The sequence below is a fragment of the Stegodyphus dumicola genome, chromosome X2, assembly GCF_044657685.1.
Source record: "Stegodyphus dumicola isolate Sdum_Otavi_A_Nest chromosome X2, ASM4465768v1".
Lineage (NCBI taxonomy): Eukaryota > Metazoa > Arthropoda > Arachnida > Araneae > Eresidae > Stegodyphus > Stegodyphus dumicola.
In genome coordinates, this window is record NC_140781.1 from 127,660,228 (window position 1) to 127,678,605 (window position 18,378).

At 31.9% G+C, this 18,378-nt stretch overlaps 1 protein-coding gene across 12 annotated transcripts in view; it reads left to right on the forward strand.

Annotated features, from left to right (window-relative positions):
• LOC118202012 (homeobox protein OTX2-like) overlaps positions 1–18,378 on the forward strand; it is a 232,008-nt gene that overhangs the window by 87,159 nt on the left and 126,471 nt on the right. For 4 of the 12 annotated variants that reach the window (XM_085809879.1, XM_085809883.1, XM_085809884.1 and 1 more), the window contains exon 1: positions 786–1,026. The exons of the other annotated variants lie outside the window; for them this stretch is intronic. In XM_085809879.1, coding sequence (XP_085666005.1) covers positions 933–1,026 — 94 coding nt within the window. In that variant the 5' untranslated portion in view covers positions 786–932. Of the gene's footprint in view, positions 1–785; positions 1,027–18,378 lie in introns of those variants that run through there. 12 annotated transcript variants of the gene reach the window in all.

The window sequence follows — 18,378 nt, forward strand, 5'->3', positions numbered from 1 at the left end:
GTTTACTTCAGCCCGTGCATGTGATTTGCATTTACCTTAACAGGTGAAAGGTCAGTGGGACACATTACAGTATTTAAACTGAAACTCTCAGAGAAAAGTATTTAAAAAAAATATGCTTCAAATATGTTACAGTCACCTCCATCACTGCTGCAATACATTTCATACCGCAGGGGAGGGAAGTATTTTCTAACACTTTTCTTTTTTTTCTTAAACAAACAAACAAAACAAAAAAGTTCACTATCCCGAATATTTAACAGTTCTCCCTGAAAGGAGCTTTGTTTAGCTGCGATTATTTATTTGTCTTAATTCTCGAGAGAATTAATATTTCGCTTCTTAAAGTTGCAGTTATCAGAGGTAGCGATCTGAAAGGAATTTTTCGATGATTGCTGCGGTCGCTTTCCAAAGTTTGAATTTTTAGCGCGTGTAGTTTAATTTGTCAGTAAGGACGTGTGGCATATGTCGACGGGTGGCAGCAAAAATCGCGCGGAGGGAAAAGAAAACATAAAAAAAATATATATAACTAACATAAAGATGGCCCTGGTCAGAGTAGACTCCTCATTGGCGGCTGGGAGCAGGGGAGGGGCGGGGCCCCAGCCGACGATTGGCGTGCGCGGCGCGGCGTCGGGGCGTGGCCGGGCGGGCGGACGAGCGAAGTCCGCGGCCGCGGCAGAAACGTGGCTACGGTGTCCTGGCAGCGCTCGCACCGAAATCCTTCTCCGCGTGACCTGGCCGTAAAACTGTGGCCAAACTTCGAAGACGTTCAAAGCCGGGGGGGCAGCGGGGACAACTTCGGCCCCGCTCTCACCGGCTTTCTGTCGTACAGATCGGGGCACCAACTTTGCGGGAGCCCCCCGACCTCGGTGGCCGCCTTCCAGCCCTCCGGTTCGTCCTGCGCCCCGTTTTCGGCCGGCCAGAGTGCCCCATCCAGCGGAATGGCCTACCTCAAGTCGACGCCTTACTCCGTCAACGGCATCGGGCTGCCCTCTCCCGGTGTTGACCTTCTCCACCCCACGGTCGGATATCCGGGTAAGCCGCTTACGGAATTCTTACTTTTCTTCCCCTCCCAATCCCCCCCTCTCCAGGAGCCCAAAAGAATTCTCCGGCTTAGCCGCCGGACCACCAGACGCTAATAAAGCCGATTATCGAGTGACGGATGTTAGCCGCTTAACCGAGAATAATTGTGCTACACCCGTGATCGCCTTCATTGAGAGTTGAGAATTAGGGTAAACACACTGTCTGAGCCCATAACTCTCCCTGAACTTTTTTTTCTTCTGTATTTTTTCAGATCCCTAATAACTTTTAGAGTGGTTACTCTTTGCGAAACATGTAAATCCTCTCTTACCAAAAACACTTCCCTTAGATGAGTTCCAATCATTCACCAGACTTCGTGTGATCACGAACGTCTAGTCATCCGGATTATGATTTCAAAGATTCAGTCTCAGCCACAGTAAGTCAATGTTTTAGCCTTTATCGGCTTTTTTGTCTAGACTACAGCTCTCTATGTCGCCTCAAAACCTCAGCTTAATCAGGAAACTCTTCCTGTCATCGAGTTGTTGACATTACATGCGTTGTCCTCTTCATAGCCATAGATGAGTGGGAGACAGATCTTGAATTGCTATTGAAAAATTCATCTGCGCTAGGTGCAGTGAGCATAATGTTCGATTCAAGAAAAGAATCCAACATGCATTCTGTGACAACACCGCTAAGTTTTTCTAGGTTAATTTCTTTCTTCAAATCACCACTGAAAGCTAGCTTTAATTCTGCAGACACGTTAATTTAACAATAATATCTGGTAATGCATCAGAAATGTGCTTTCGTCGTATTTCTATCTGCATGTAAACCTGAATCGAATTTTGTTTGTTAAGATTTGTACTCTTTAAAGTCTCTGTCAATGAGTATACACTGCGCGCAATCTGGTGAGTCATATTTATAAAGCATATTCTGACCGAGGATTGGTATTCATCAATTATATTGAATGTTTATGCATTTATAAGTAAAAGTTGTATATATATATATATATATATATATATATATATTAATATGTCAATATTGTATGCCACTTTTAATGTATCATTTTTTGTATTAATCTCAGGATTTTGGGGGTTTATTAACCAAAATCTTTCAATTCCGATACTAAACTTTTTTTCATATAGCAAATATCCCTTCCCCCTGTTCATATACCATGTGTTTTACTGAAATATAAAATTTTAAAAATGCTCATCTGTGATTAACATGCAGTTTCGCCAGCGTTAAATTGATTATTTATTTTAATGTAAAATGTTTAAAAATAGAAGGCATTTAAAATACCTATAAACTACTGAAAACTGGTTTAATGCAGGAGTAGATAGCTTTTAAAATAAAGCTACTTACTATGCATGTACTCAGAATATGCATGACGACACAGAAATTTAATGTGTTCTTTTCCTAAATTTCAAATATTATTTACTCGTAGTTGCATTTTTGTCGCTGAATTAATTCATGCTGGCAGTTTTAAAAGCAGAACTTGATATAAACAACTGCCAAACATTCAAAGGGCTATGTTTAACAATATAGGAATTATAAGATTCACGTACAGAACATATATTGAAATATGAATATTTTTTGTTTCTTAATAATAGTGTTAATAATAATTTAATAATTATAATACAAACAGAGACTATTACATGTAGTTATACGAGTTATAGCTATCACATGCAATTAACTGTAGTTTTATACGTAAAAATATGGAAACAACCACTAAGAAAAAGAAAGAAAGAATTATAATTACTAGAGTGCTAAAAGAAATGGAGAAGATATTAATATTTAATTTTGTGGTGTATATATTTTTAGGCTATTGTTATTAAGTGGCTAACAAAAGAACGATCAATTTTATCGAAAGGCTTATTTATTCACTCCACGCTTTTAAATGTGTCATTTACTTTCAATGTGATTTTTCTTTTCGAATTCAATGGCAACAATGTCCCGAGTTTGCACTGTTTTTTCCGATATATCTATATATGCATGGAAATATAAATTCTTAATTTGCGAAAGCAGTTCTTGAACAAATTCCAACTATTTTCAGCTTACCGCTATTAATTTAAATGTATTTTTGTGGGGGCGGCAATTTTAAAGTTATCTTTTACTATTTTAATTCGATTAACAAAAATTAGAATCGTTTAGGACGAAGGTTCTAACTTTGATTTAAATATGCAGTCCATTCGGATGCTAGACGATGAAAACATTAACTGACAACTGCTTTATTCCAGCCATGTTTTCTTATCAATATACAAATAATATAAGCATCCACAAAGATTTAAGATTTTCGAATAAATCTTAGAGTTGTTTGTAAGTAGCCATCCTAACATGTACTTACAGCAGTACATCTTACTGTAAATAACACCGCGAAGGTTAAATGGTATTCCATATATTGATGTAATGTAGTTTCAGACTTTAATTCAAGGTTTCCCTCTAAGATAAACATATATTAAAAATTATTAATTATTTTATGCTAGTTTGCCCATACTGTTTAGAACAATATTGAATAGTGCAACCTCTGGTGTTATTTTCGCCTAATTGTTTTGTTCCATACTACCTTAACGAAATTAGCTGTAGCTAATAAAGCATTAAATAGCTGTAAAGCCATTTAATGACGCCGCATGTTTTAAACACGAGAACAGAGCCCATAAATAACTACGCAAACATTTGCTCACCGTGCTTTCTGACTTTGTATGCAAATGTTTATGTTCATTACAATATACACAACACAGATCAAATCTACAAATACACTTTTACTCTCATGGCGTATTATTACTAATTTAAAAGCTTAATCTTCCCTTTCGCAATGAATCATTGCAGATCTACATCAAACGAAAGAAATTATTATTCACCTCAAGCGTGAAAGCAGGCCTTTCAGTGTGCAGCTGAAATTACAAGGACATGGATGTATTTTTATTTTCATTCTGATTTTGTAGATAAATGTAATGACACCTGTGTGACTAGTAAAGTCCATATCAGATTCGTTCTTGCACTTTGCTGACTAAATCTTCCTTTACCTTACCAAATGATAGCCGCTCAGGTGTTACTGTGCTAATACGATAGAGTGACTTTGTTTGCCAAAGGACATTAATAAAAGTATGTCAGATAAAAGTTTAACCGTCTAGGAAAGTGAATCCATAACTATGCTTAAGGATGAAATCGATAGTAATCTGTAGCACATGCAATTCATTATTTATAACTATAAAATGTGAATGCACCTTAAGGTAAAATTACAGTTGATTCGAATTTTAAAAAATCCAATTAATTTAATAGCACTTCGTAAACAGAAATCTCAGGGAATACATAACAATATTAATTGTGCCAATGCAAGCTGCGTTACCAGCAAAATGAAGAACAAGTTCAACAAACGCATAAACTAATACAGCGGGTTCTCTTCCTCCCCCCTCCAATTCACTGCTAGTTTTTAACTGTCTCTCGTGAATTACTCGTAGGTGTACCTTGGAAGCCGGCCATCCTCTTGGCATACCCTAGACTTTAAAATTCTCCACCTCAGACCACCCACGTCTTTCTACTAAGATATTAAAACTTTTAACAGCAATCTCGGTCTAAGGATCGCATTTATCCATCGGGACTTTCTTGTCTCATGGTGAGCGTCTCTCTAGCTATGTGAAATTTTACAAAACAAAATTTCCTTTAGAGAGCTTAAGAATGCTCATCAGATCCTAACACAACAGCAGTCAAGTGACATGGGATGTCACATGAAATAGTGGCAGGACTATCTTTTAATATAATCTTTCTGTCTGGTGTTCTGCGCTATAAGAACAAAAGAGTAGTCTTCAGATGTTGAAAAGTAAACTAGTGGGAAGATGGTATAAGAGTAGAAACTTAATTTTTTTTGTGAGAAGTCTTAAACGGGTTTGGTAAAACTGAAGTGAACAAACTCATGTTGCTCCTTGTTTGCCGAAATTCGTTGTATGGCCGTGTTCCAATATCTCGTAAGTGCACATCCATTCTTGAACCTATAGAAGCTGTTTGTACAGGTAGGATTGCTATCAGAAAAAATAAAATAAAATAAAATTATGAAAAACCTTTTTTTTTAGTTCATTCAGGAATTTCATTTTTAAGATCTCAAGAGGAGGTACTGTAAGCAGATCCGGTAATATATTTTTTTTAAGTGAATAACTGTTTGGTGAAGCATTTTTACCATTTTTTTTTTTTTCGTAAGAAAAACTGCAATGATAATATTTATTTCTTAAGATTTTGTGAAATAGTTGTGTAATGATCCAGCTTCTTCCTCCCCTTAAATGAACAGCACTATTATATCTTCAATGACAAGGATAACTGAACATTTTAATCTCCATTCGAAAATTCTATATGCCTATTCTATTCTATTCAATAAATAATTCAATAAATTCTATATGCCTATTCTATATATTCTATCATATGGAATATAATTCTATATTCTATATGATATTATATATATTTTTAAGTAGTTCATATTACTTTCTAATAAATGATTTTGCTTAGATAATTATATTCTTATCCAAACGTTGCGCCTACATCTCCGTTGCAGTTAAATTTTACCTAAATCTGCTAATCTATTACTACAGCGTATTTACTTATGCAAGAAGCAAGCTAACAATTATACATGAAAAGTGTTTTCGACATTCATTAGAGACTAATACATTAACAGAAATTAGAAAAAAAGTGGTTGGTAAAAATCTAATGACTTTTTTTTTTTTTTCCTAAGTGTGCTTTTGTTACCTTGGCAAACTCATGCAGTGAATGCTTTGTGGGAGATCATATTACTCTCCAAAAGTAAACAGTTCTTTATTTTTTTATTTATTTCTAGTTTATATTCAATGCAATGTATGAACATTGTCAGTAATTTCATCAATATCGAGTTAAATACTTTTTTCACAAACATTATTCTTACAACAATAATCTGAAAATTGCACATACTGTAATTATCGCTACAGAACCTATGTAATGAATGCTTTAAGAGCATTCTATATCTTCGGACAAATATTTGAAATGGATTATTACAACGATACATTTTCTTTTAAGTAATTCATATTACTGTTCATACTATTTTATTGATTATTTTATTTACTAATAAATAAATTTAATTTAAATGATGAAAATTTGCATGCGAATTTTAGTCACGGCCGTAAATTATCGATTATTTTACGCGCATAAAGTTTTATTATAAAAAATATTATATTAATTGTTGCCACTAATTCTAATTTAGAGGATCAAACACATGCTCTTTATTTTTTCTCCCCCCCCCAACTGAAAAGGATTAAGCCTTAAAAATCTAGAAATTTTGTACAGTAAATATTATAAATATTATTTTCTACACATGGATTTTATAATGCAAAAAGTCCTTCGTCCTCTGCATAACAAAGCACTACTCAAACGTATTTAGTGATTTTCCATAAGCAATGAATAGTTGCATGTTCGTGCGTAGACAAGTATATATATCATAAAATTCAGAAAATTTAGAAGACATGCTTAAAAATAGTTTTCTAATGAAGTTTTAGCAAGTAATCTGAAAATTTCGAGTTTGTATAATTTTAAAGAGAAAAATGTATGTTTGTGCAGTATATATTTCTAGTTTATTTATTTTTTGTAAAATAATTTCAGTCGTCTTTAATTAGGAAATTACACGAAAATAAGCATCTAGAAAATCATTGTAGTAATGATAAATTAAATTGAAAAAGAAAGAATTCCTTTTAATTTTTCAGTTTTAAGAAATACTAGTAATAATGCATGTATCTAAATGTAATCATATCTGACAGTTACATCACAATTAGAAATAAGATACTTTCCTGGTTTTAAGAAAAATATTTTTATTCTGAACAAAGATGAAACTGTCTAATTTCATGAAAACTGTCTAATTTCATGTTTTGTGGATTTTGAAGTTTTAAAAATTGAGCTGTTTTTCTAAATTTAGTTGTAAGCACGTTATGACTAATGCTACATTTCGATATAATATCAGCGCAAAAATAATGCAATTCAGGTTTTAAATATAAGACTTAAATTTCATGCAGTTTCTTAAGGTAATTAATCAGTGGGTGAAAACATATAGTACATAGGTGACAAGCTGGACACATTTATACGACTCTTTTGAACTAAGGGGTGCTGGAACCCCAAAATCTTCATATAATGGTGATTTCGGATTTTTGCATTTTCAAATTCTCTACACTTTTATCTTTCTAAAAATACCATTCTTTAATCTCTATAAAACTAGAACTGTAAAAAATCTAGTTTTAATTTGTCATCGAATGCTTTGATAAATGAGAATTTTTGCATAAAAAAGCGTTTCTCCAAACGTGATTTTCTTATACGCGAGGTACCTTTTCTCAGGAACTACTACTCACAGGTATCTAAAATTTTTATGGCTTATTTATTAGGTTTCCTAATATTTACTGAAATGTGCTTTTTGTGATAAACTAAGAAAACAAATTTTAAAAAAATTGTGTGGGAAAAATGATAAATTTTACTATACCTAACATAATATTCTGTAAATTACTCTAAAATTCAAAAGTGTTTCAAAATCTCATTTCAGTACAATCAGATAGGTATAATTTAATTACACAAAAAATTTCAAAAGTGTATCTACAGCAGATTTTGAGAAAAGGTGCATCGAAAATGGCGAATTTAACATTATCTGTATAGGGGTTGCTGATATCCCTTAAATACTGTTTCATATATTTTACAATTAAAAAAAAAAAAAAAAAAAAAGAAAGAAAGAAAGAATAAAAATCGCTGAGAACTTAGAGAAAGAAAGTATTACTATAATTTTTTGGGAGCAATGAGGGAAAAAAGTATTTCATGTATATAATTACATTCATGTATATAATTACGAAAGGACTGAATGCAATAATGAAACATAAATATTTAGTATTGAAAATTTTTAATATTATAGTAGTATCCTAATATTTAAAAATTAAATCATACTTTTCATAAATGTAATAAAATAAAAATACTTTGTTTTTATTATAAAATAATGCTTTTGTAAACAGTAACGCTTTGTTTTTGCGAACTTTCAAGAAAATGCATATCAGGAGCACATTCATTTTCGACATCCCCCTTTAAAAAAATTCATTATAATTTTATAACACCCACACACATCCACGCATACTCACACATATATACGTATAAACTATAGATATCGTTATTACCATGCCAAAAACCATGAATCTACAAAACTGTTATTTCGTGAAAAACGTATTTAAAAATTTTGCAGTTTGATTTTGAGAAATAATGAGCTGTCATTTTTGGTAATGCTTTTTATATGCATCTCTCTCTTTCATCGTAGTGCACCGTATCGAAAAACAACCTAGAAATAACATATAAGTGAAAAAAAAATTGCAGATCCGTAGGTTTAGCGTGCTGTCTTTGATATATACGTAAAAATAACGGAGATTTGAGTGTAAAGGTTTGAAGTTGACATCTATTCTGAATTCAAAGAATTACTGTTTTGAATCCTTACAATTAAGTCTTGATTTCTTTAGTTACAGTACGTAAATTATCTCATAAATAAAATTATGAGTACACTCATCTTTAGTTTCATAAAATTTCCAAACATGCAAGATTATAACTAATTATAAATATCAGTATTTTATTAAAATTAGTCTTTGTTCTATCACCCAGCTAAATTATTATTGCATTATCTTGTTATATTTCTGGGATAAATTTTCTTAGAAGGCTGCGAGTGTTTTAGAGAGATCATATGTGTTCTGTAAAAAACGTGTTTCGAAAGATAAATATTTTCTTTGGAAAAGGAGCGTATAAATTAAGTATTTATAAATGCGTGCTTTGTCTAAAAAATAAATCCCCCACCACATTGTTAGTGCCCTGCAAAGAATAAGCATTAAAACTCTTATTTGTAACCAAGTCGCATATTACAGTTTTGAACGAAAGTGAAATAAAAAAAGCTGCCGAGAGAGGCTTGGTGAAGGGCGGCGGACCCCCGCAAGGAGTGAGTCGAGTGTGCATAGTTTTCGAGGGGTGCCCACGGCGGAGTGATTTCCTGGAGTGAAGGGCTATCAAGGCACGTGTCCTCGCCGCAGATTCCAACGAGCCCGATAAGCATCGAGGCTAGAACGCATTTAAGGGCCGACGCTTGTTCTATATCGATAACAGGTTGGAGATGTGTCGTCAAGGCCCTTGTTAGCGGTACATCACTCGCTCATCTCTGTGGGCCATCTTTGTATGATCTGGTTATTTGACAGTGAAAACGCTCCGAAAGAATTCTTCTCTGCGTGGCCATTTATTTGAGCATGAAAACTATCGATGTATGAATTCAGTTGCGGAACTTTCTTTCTTTGGCTCACCGCTATTTCGACTTACGGTTACTATGAAAAGCGAAATCATTACTCATAGCTTTCAAGCATTATTGAAGAAGCCTCTCTATCTGCCAAGATACCGTGCATTTGCTTTTCCAGGAACAGGAAATGAAGTTTGTTAGCGTAAACAGACTCGGAATCCATTTGGACGGTATGATTCATTGAGGCACAAAGAAAGACAGAGAGCATAAAATTTTTTTATATTAGTTGATGCCCATTGAATGCACTGGCGAAGGCACGGTTGAATATTTTTTATGGTGATATACCTTTTTCGAACCTATTTCATGAAAGCGTGGGTAGTTTAAAGGTTCACTAAACATTTATGGCAAAATCTGTCTCCATCTCCGTGGATAACTTACAAGGAAAGGTAATGTCGAAGAAAAACCGATACAATAATGACATTTCTGTGTTCCATGTATAATCATCGACTTTATGCAGAGCCAATTATTTAATAAAAGTAGTAGAAATAGCATTAAATATTAGGGACATTCTGAAATTCTATAGCGCTCAACACGTGTTCTTGCATACTCAAGAAAATCTTTTTTCTTATTAAGATGGGTTCAAACAAAATGCGCTGATTTTTGAATGAATCGATAAGATGCAAATAAGTTAAATTACATTTATGGATTATTCTCTGCAGTAACTGTTTATGCTGATTGATGTTTCAGTGAACTAAACAATCGGTCGGGAATGGGGAGATTATGAGTGGCTATGAAAGAAACATTCATTAATTACTGATTACTATTGAACTTTTTATTTTATTTATTAATCATACTTTTTATTTATTAATCATTGATATTTGTTTGCTAATTAAAACTGAGACTGGCAAGAAAGCAAGAATCTAAAGACAAGAAAAAAAAAAAAAAAAAAAAAAAAAATGAATTTATGCCTGTCCTTGATTTTTGAGGAAATAGATCCTTGTAAAAACACCACGGAAAGGACATCGGGAATCCTAATAAAGTACGAGGGAACTGACAATCAGCCTAAAAGTTTAATTTAGAATTTCACTAGCACGAAGTAAAATTCGTTTTAAGGATTGTTATATGAACATCTATATTTTTTGTATAATGCTAGTACAATATTATAAGAAAAATTATGATACTGCATGTATATAAATTTACTGTATCCAACATTATTGCACATAAAATCTCGCAGTACCAGAAATATAAACATATTTAGAAAACCAATGCAGATATTTTTATTCGGAAAAAAAATTGTTTTAGCAGGACTTTAATTTTATGAAATTTTTTAAAAAATTTGTAAGTAGTAATTGTCGGGATAGAAGTAATTATGAAATCAAATACTTATTTTTAGGTTTAGAAATCCCATTTGAATGCCAAAAAATTTCTAGAGGATTTTCTTCAAAGTTTTACACATCCGTCATTACAATTTTCATAACTTTCTTACACAGGATAACATTCGCGTGCTTATTTGACACTGTATTCCAAAACTGCATTTGGCAGTCAGTACTAAAACTGGTTCTTATTTTAAAAAGTAAAGAAAAATATTACCACTGGAATAAAGCAACCGAACGAGAATCATCGCAATTTATGATGAGTTTCTATACCTGAAAGTAGTATATAACAAATGTTCTCTGAACTTCAAAATCCAATATATATAAATTTATTTATATTTGTTTATTTTGTTTTGCCCTCTAAAATAGTAAAAGCGTTAAAAATGAAAACGATCCTTCTTTAAGAGGCATTTAGTTTTGCAGTCTTTTGTTTGTTACATTCTTCTGTAGCATGCAAAAACTTGTTTTGCAAAACGCAAATTTTAAAAATTCACGATGTAAATAAAAAATAGGGGCAGAAAACTCGAATATTCAAATGTAAAAAGTATTAAAAGATTAAATCGCCAAAAATTGGGATCATTTTTGAAAATTTCGAATAGATCTTGCTCATTAAAAGTTAATTAATAAGTATACGTTAAAGAAATTTTAAACATTAGTATGATAGTACAGATCCAAACGGATTTCCATAGTTTTTGTTCATTTCATCTACAAGAATAATGTTACAAAAAGTAAGTTAGAAATAATTTTATTTTACTTCATTACTAATCTGCAAACCTTTGAAGTAAATGCACTACATTTTCGGAGAGAGAGAGAGAGCTGTTAATTTCTATTGGGCATCGCGTCAATACGCTATCATGTAATTAAAAAGAAAATTTCAGTAACTTTCCGGAAATTCTGTAGGGAACACAGAGGGACGCTTCAAACAAGAATAGAGCAACAATATAGAAAATGAGTGAAATCCAGTAAAATAAAAAAATTGTGACTGTTAGGAGGGAGAAATACAGTTTTTGAATAAAAAAGGATTAAAGAAGAGAAATTAAGAAGTTTGCGTTACATATAATGAACATTTTCGGATGACCAGCTACCTACACGCATATATATATATATATATATATATAATATTTGTATGATCTTAAATCCATTTAGTGCGAAAACAATTTATTACTACTTGCGCAATTGCTGCAAAGTTAGTTAATAATAATTTATTTCCTTATATATATATATATGTATATATGTATATATATCAACGTAAGACAGAAAGTATTTAAAATAAAAGTATATTTTATTTTACAGTAGCCTTTAATTATCTTTTTTTCATTTGACTATTCACTCTAAAAATAAAATCTGTTTATAACCAATCTCTCTAAACTGTAACATTTTAAATTAATTCTTCTGACGTGATTCTTCCTTAATTTTTCAGCTAATACTTGAATTTAAATTAACCAATCAAAATGAAATGAAACCGTAACTGAATCAGTTTAGTCTAAACCTTCATTTGAAAAGCATGCAATGGTTTTCTTCTTATCTCTTTTCAAGCTTTGCCCGCTGTTGAGCTTTTCTTTCTTCAGATATATAAAATGAAATATTTGTCAAAGAATGGACGTGCTTTTTACACCAGTTTTAGCTCTGTCTCTATAATATATGTATATATCAACAATAAAAGAAAGTATTCAACCGGCTGTAATTGCTGTTACAGCTTTATGCTTATCAAGTTGTTATCATTCTTTACTTATGGCTGAGAAAATTCATTTGGAATTAATATATATGTTTATAGTTATAGGTATAAGAAATTGGCCAAAATATTTTCAAGAAATTATGCAATCCTTTACCGCTAGAGTTATGATATTTCTGGCGTACATTTTCACCCTCGGCATATATTCGCAGCTGCTTTTATAGACGGGACTTGAGTTCGCATCTCTCAGTTTGAATGCTTGCCACCAACGGTTAGACATCCGGCATTGTACCCAATATCTGTGTTTCACACATTGCCGGAAATCGTTACGTACAGAGGATAGTTTAAACCTTAATACTTCCTTTTAAAAATTGCATGTTTTAATTTTACTATTTCTTCTTAAGTTAACAATAAATTAATCATTTTTAGCCCAAAGGGGCGTTAACCGAGGAGGACTATTAATCTCGAAACTACATTTTGCGTCGAATCACTATAAACTGCTATATGACTTTTCAAATTGCTACCACCGATCATTGTCACTCTGTACTACATTTAAAGAATTTGAATAACGAAGAATCTGCATGAATGTATGTATGTTTCTCGCACTGTGAAAAAACAACGATACCTAGAGCCATGCAATTCTGAATAACATAGTCCTCCACCCGAATATGGGCAACTGGAAGGCCGAATTTTGAATTCCGAATTTGTTGAACTTATTTTATTATCTATTTCATATTTTTAAAAAATTTTAACGAATTTTTGATTAAGGAACTCAACCATTTCAAAGCGAGCAGTAGCAACACACTGTAAGGAATGAAATATTTTTATCTCCAGCGCGCGAGACTGTCTATTGGAAATTCTAAAGATGTGCTATTTTTAAATACTTTTAGCCCAAAGGGGCGTTAGCCAAAATGCTCGCGAAGCATGTGTGTATGTGTGAAGGATAAAACCTGAAAGCTTTCAGAATAAAAAAAAAATATTATTTATTAATTTTTTTTTCCAATGAAAGATCTTGAAATGGAAATATTATTTCACGAATCCACAATCATCCCTACCAGTACAATGGACGCTCAGTGCAATGAACTCGTACAGACCGCAAAATAATTCTTAAAATTTTTGCTTTGTAAATTGGAATAGCATTAAAAAGAACCGCATGCTCTTTATGATAGTGCATAAAACTGTAATTCTAAAACTGGAGACTCGCAAAAACGTGGGACCCCTGAATGTACATACATGTCCGCAAATCACTAAGCGTTGCATATATTTTAATATTCTTCCTTGTTACGCGAACTGAGTTTACTAATCTGATAATTCTCTAGTTAAATATTTAATGAAATTTATTTAAGGAGTTGAAAGTGAGGCTGGGTATTCTGAGAGATTCCATGAACCACTTATTTTAATCATACATGTGATTTTTCAGACAACGTTTAAACTCAGATTACCTGTGAAAGACCTTTCCTTTTCACTTAAGAATGATTGCTAAAATAAAAAATTAGCAACTATGTTATAAGAATGTTTAACTGGATAGTTTACATTTATTTTTATTGATTCTTTTAACAGATCGATTAAAAGGTAATTTTCAAGTTTTTTTTTTTTTTTTTTTTTTTTTTTATAGTATTCAGAAATGCAAGTTTAATCAACATCACGTAGTTATGAATATTAGTCTCCCTATTTGTTTACCTTTTGTCTTCCCCAAAGCAAGGACGCTAAATTGAAATATTTATTTGGTATTTCTTTCGCTCATTACATGATTAGTACGAAAGTAAAAATAAATAAGAAATATGCACGTACTGTTGATATCCTCGATGTTGAAACCAATTTTGCTTTGAAATAAAACATCTTTACATTTTTCTGGGCTTCTGTCTTACTTACAAGAGTTTTTAGGTTGTCAAAATATGATAGCTTCTTACAGAAATGTATTCCATTTATGAAGGGAGTGATAAAATTTCTATAGCAATTTACTAAGATATTTTGAATAGCTGTTGTATACTAAAAGATTAGCATACGAAAAACAAATGAAGAAAATACTTGGTACTGTTTATTTTTAAGTAACATCAAATAGTGTGTAATCCGTAAAAGTAATAGTTTAGAAAGCTGTTTTAGAGGTAGATGAAGTAGAAACTAATACATCATAATTTCTTTAAATATATAAAAAAAATATGTATTTAATATTGCACTAACAGTTCAGCGAACTTGTGATTTTTTTAAAGGTCATATTACTGTGACTACTTAATTTTCTCATACTATGATTACTTATACTTTCCACCGACTGAATAGAGATCAGATAAATATTTCGTTTCTTTTGTTACGCGGAGTGTTCGAAAAAAATGGATGAAAGCTTTTTTTATTATTATTAAATATTGATTCTACATATGTACCTACTTTTACAAAGTTTCTCAAAATAAACTAGAGAATTTGATGAAAATAGTTTCACCACTGTGCGAGGGAGGGCACTCTAAATGCAAAATTTAACTTTCTATACGACCTGGTAGCGTAAAAATTTTAAAATATTTGTTATGTTTTTAACAAGTTAAATAAAAAGTGCCGCACGTTTATGCTTTCAAATCGGGAAGATATGTGTAATAATTGTTTTCGTTAAGTTTAAATTTATAATTAAAAATTAATAATGAATTAATAAATAATTTAAAAAATTAATAACGTGTCTTGTTTTAACAATACAGAATCATTTACTTTTGTGTTGGTTAACAATGCAGAAATTTCATTTTAACCAATACAGAATCATTTATTTCTGAATTGATTAAAACAAAGTAATCAACAATATTTATCAACATTTACTTTGGATTTTTCTCTTAAATTTGAAGAAAAATATTAAATTTCTCTTATTACAAGCGCTAAAAAGCCAATAAATTCCTTCTCGAATATTACCATAAAAGTTTCGTATCATTGAAATGCAAAATTAGTTTATATTAATAATATGAATTTTTTGTATTTAACATAGTGAATAATGATGTTTCACTATCTGCAAAATTTACTCTAGAGAAGCCTGAGTTTTATTATACAGAATCGATTAATCCGCTGCTTTGAAATGATTGCCATAAAACTTTCCTCCTTATTTTGAGAAATGCTGCAGTTTGAAGTACGTGTCGAGGAGCAATTTTAAGGAAATAAAACACTTAGCCACCTTTCTCGAACACCTTGTATGTGTAGTAACGGAGCAGTTACATATTTTTAACTTAATGAATCTCATTTCCATTGATACACATGAAGTAACATAACACTGGGCAAAATTTAGAAATTCAAATGCATGACTAAAAAAATGTATTAGCGTTTTTAGAAAATATGCATCATTATTGCCACACTAGACATAAGAATAAACTTGTTAGGAATATGTTGAGCTAACAGGTTGGAAATCCACTTTTAACAGAAAGAAAAGTGAAACGATTAACATAATTATGTTGTTCAGTTTCTTTCAGTCATTTATTTAAAAAAAAACCCACAAATATTACAAACATTTGTATTAGAAGAGTTGATTTTCTTAATTACTCTTTAGGTTCTAATTCACAAACCTGTCATTAGACCCAAAATGCGTGTCACAAAGCTCGTATGAAGCGAAGTAATTTAACATGAGAAAGTTGAGCAATTGATTACTCGGGCATAACACCCGAAATTAGCAATAAAGAGACATAATTGATTAAATGCGTCACACAATCATCGCAGAATTCTTACGACCGCGGAGGCGTCATTTTCAACCTATGTAACGAGTCAAGAATCTGTTCCAACTGTCGTTAATAATTGCACCGAAAATTTTTAATTAAGGAACCTATTGTTTCCCTTTGCTTCTGACAATGTGGTCGTCAAAGTTTTGGAATGCACCTTTGATGCTGTCTAATAATTTCACCAATTACCTCGCAAGACAGCAAGTCTATTAACACAGAAGAATTCAGGATAATGTGCTTGCAATTCCAATCATTCTTCAGCCTTTTAAAGACTTCAGGAAGAGAATATACTCTATAACGCAGTTTCTAAAATTAAGGAAAGATGCAAATTAATTCAGATTTTTCGACGTTGAAAGAGATCAAGAAAATCAGTAGATTTCAATAATTTAGTATTATGTTTCATTTGCCAAAATACAGTTTGCTTGTCAGTTAAATAAGATGTTTAAAATTACACTGAACTTGAAAAAGTACTTAATTATTTCCTAGGATCTGGCAATTTCTAATCTTCCCTATCGTTTCTGTTTCGGTATTTTCAGTTGTCAGGCAAGGGAAATGGAGAATTTTATTTTCGCATGTAATGAAAACTTCTCGCATAGTTCAAGAATTATTACACATGATACATTTAAAGAGACGCGCAAATATTAATAAAGATATTCATGAGTGCATATAACCTAAACTTATTATTTTCAGCTAAATTCTAATAAACTGCGAAGTATTGTAGTTTATAACAAGGAATTCTTGTCTATTCGTTATGTATGCCAGTACTTACAAATAATAGATTGTAAAAGAAGCCGTCGGTTTTAAAATTAGAAATATATAGCCTTATAATAGTTTTGATTTTAATTAAGTGCTGAATGTGTTTCAAAAGGTAATCTGATGCGGATCTCTGTTCTTCAGTGAACAGAACTCAGCTGTTTATCAACACCCATTCAAGACTGAATTTTTGCCCAGTTTTAGAATTTATGGACATTTGCGTCATACTTAGTCAAGTGGCACAATAGATAAATATTAACTGAAAATTAAGAACTAAATGACATCATAAATGTAATTGCCGTCAAAGAATACATTTTCATTTAATTTGAATATATAGTCCTTGATTGCATTACGTATTTAAGAAATCCTTTAAAATTATTAAAATACAATTGCAAATCAGTAGCTTTTATGACATGCACAGGAGTTAAGTAATTGTAATACTAAGAAAATGTACAGTAACATTTCCATTTTATTTGCGCATTAAACAACTCACGAATATAACAAAAGCTGTACATTAAATATACAGTATTATTCTTTATTGAAGAGAAAGTCAGGCAAGAACATTACCTTTCTTGAACCCTAAAAGTATTTAAATGTCTGTAAAGTTGCATTAAAAGAGCTTTTTACTTTTCCCAGTTTTTTTCCCTAAATCTGAATAAAAAGAAATTTAACGATAACAGTTTTTCCCTCCTCTGTAAGGCACAAACAGTAATAAATGCTTCATTACTGTTTGCGCCCACCAGCGGGCGAGCGGTAAAGACGTTTAATACTGGTAGTTCGGTCCGAGATTCGAATCCCGCGAACGGGCATGGGCGTTTTCGTGGTTTTCCCCATGTGTAACGTGTATACGAGCCAGTTTCTCTTAGAAAGTCCTCCACGAAGGCATCCCTCCCTTTAGACAAATATCCCTCGTGTGCTTTACCATAATTGAATAATCCTAAAGATAAAAGAATTCAGTGCATGATAAAAGAATTCATGCACTGACTGCCAGATAAATGTTTTGTTTGCGTACCAGTAATAGTATTAAAGTCGAGATGAATATTGCTTTCCAATTTTTCCTCTGCAACATGGTGCGCTTCCAAACATTATGTTAAATACGACTCCAAAAAAATAGTCTTTCAGTACATTAATGATGATGGATAGGAGAGTAGCAGCGAAACAAAAAAGTCAAAATTTTATTTTTCCTAATGCTGAGGATAACAGAAAAGACGGCATGATTTCGATTACTCTCACCAACGTAACTGATAAATATTATGTGCTTGAAAACTCAAAACTGGTTAAATATTGCTTTAAATTTCACTTCCTTTCAGCATTAATCTGCGAATCTTAAAAGCACTTGACTAGAATAAATTTCATGTATCTTAGTTTTTAAACCTATTTAAATCAAGCCGTCTTGTACTAACAAAAGTGTGCTTCTATTCATATAGATATGCTATGCGGCGTAATAGCAAGCTTTATTACATTTGCATCTGTAAAATTTCATAACAATGTAATTTGGTTTTATGAAACTCGCGGATTGACGTTTTCGCTGTCAGCCAAAATTTTGGATTTATATTTGCTTGAAGAATACATTTCATGAAGGATTTGTTAAAGATTTTTCTTGATTGTATTGGCCCTTACACACGAGAGATATATCAGATGAAGCTATTTATT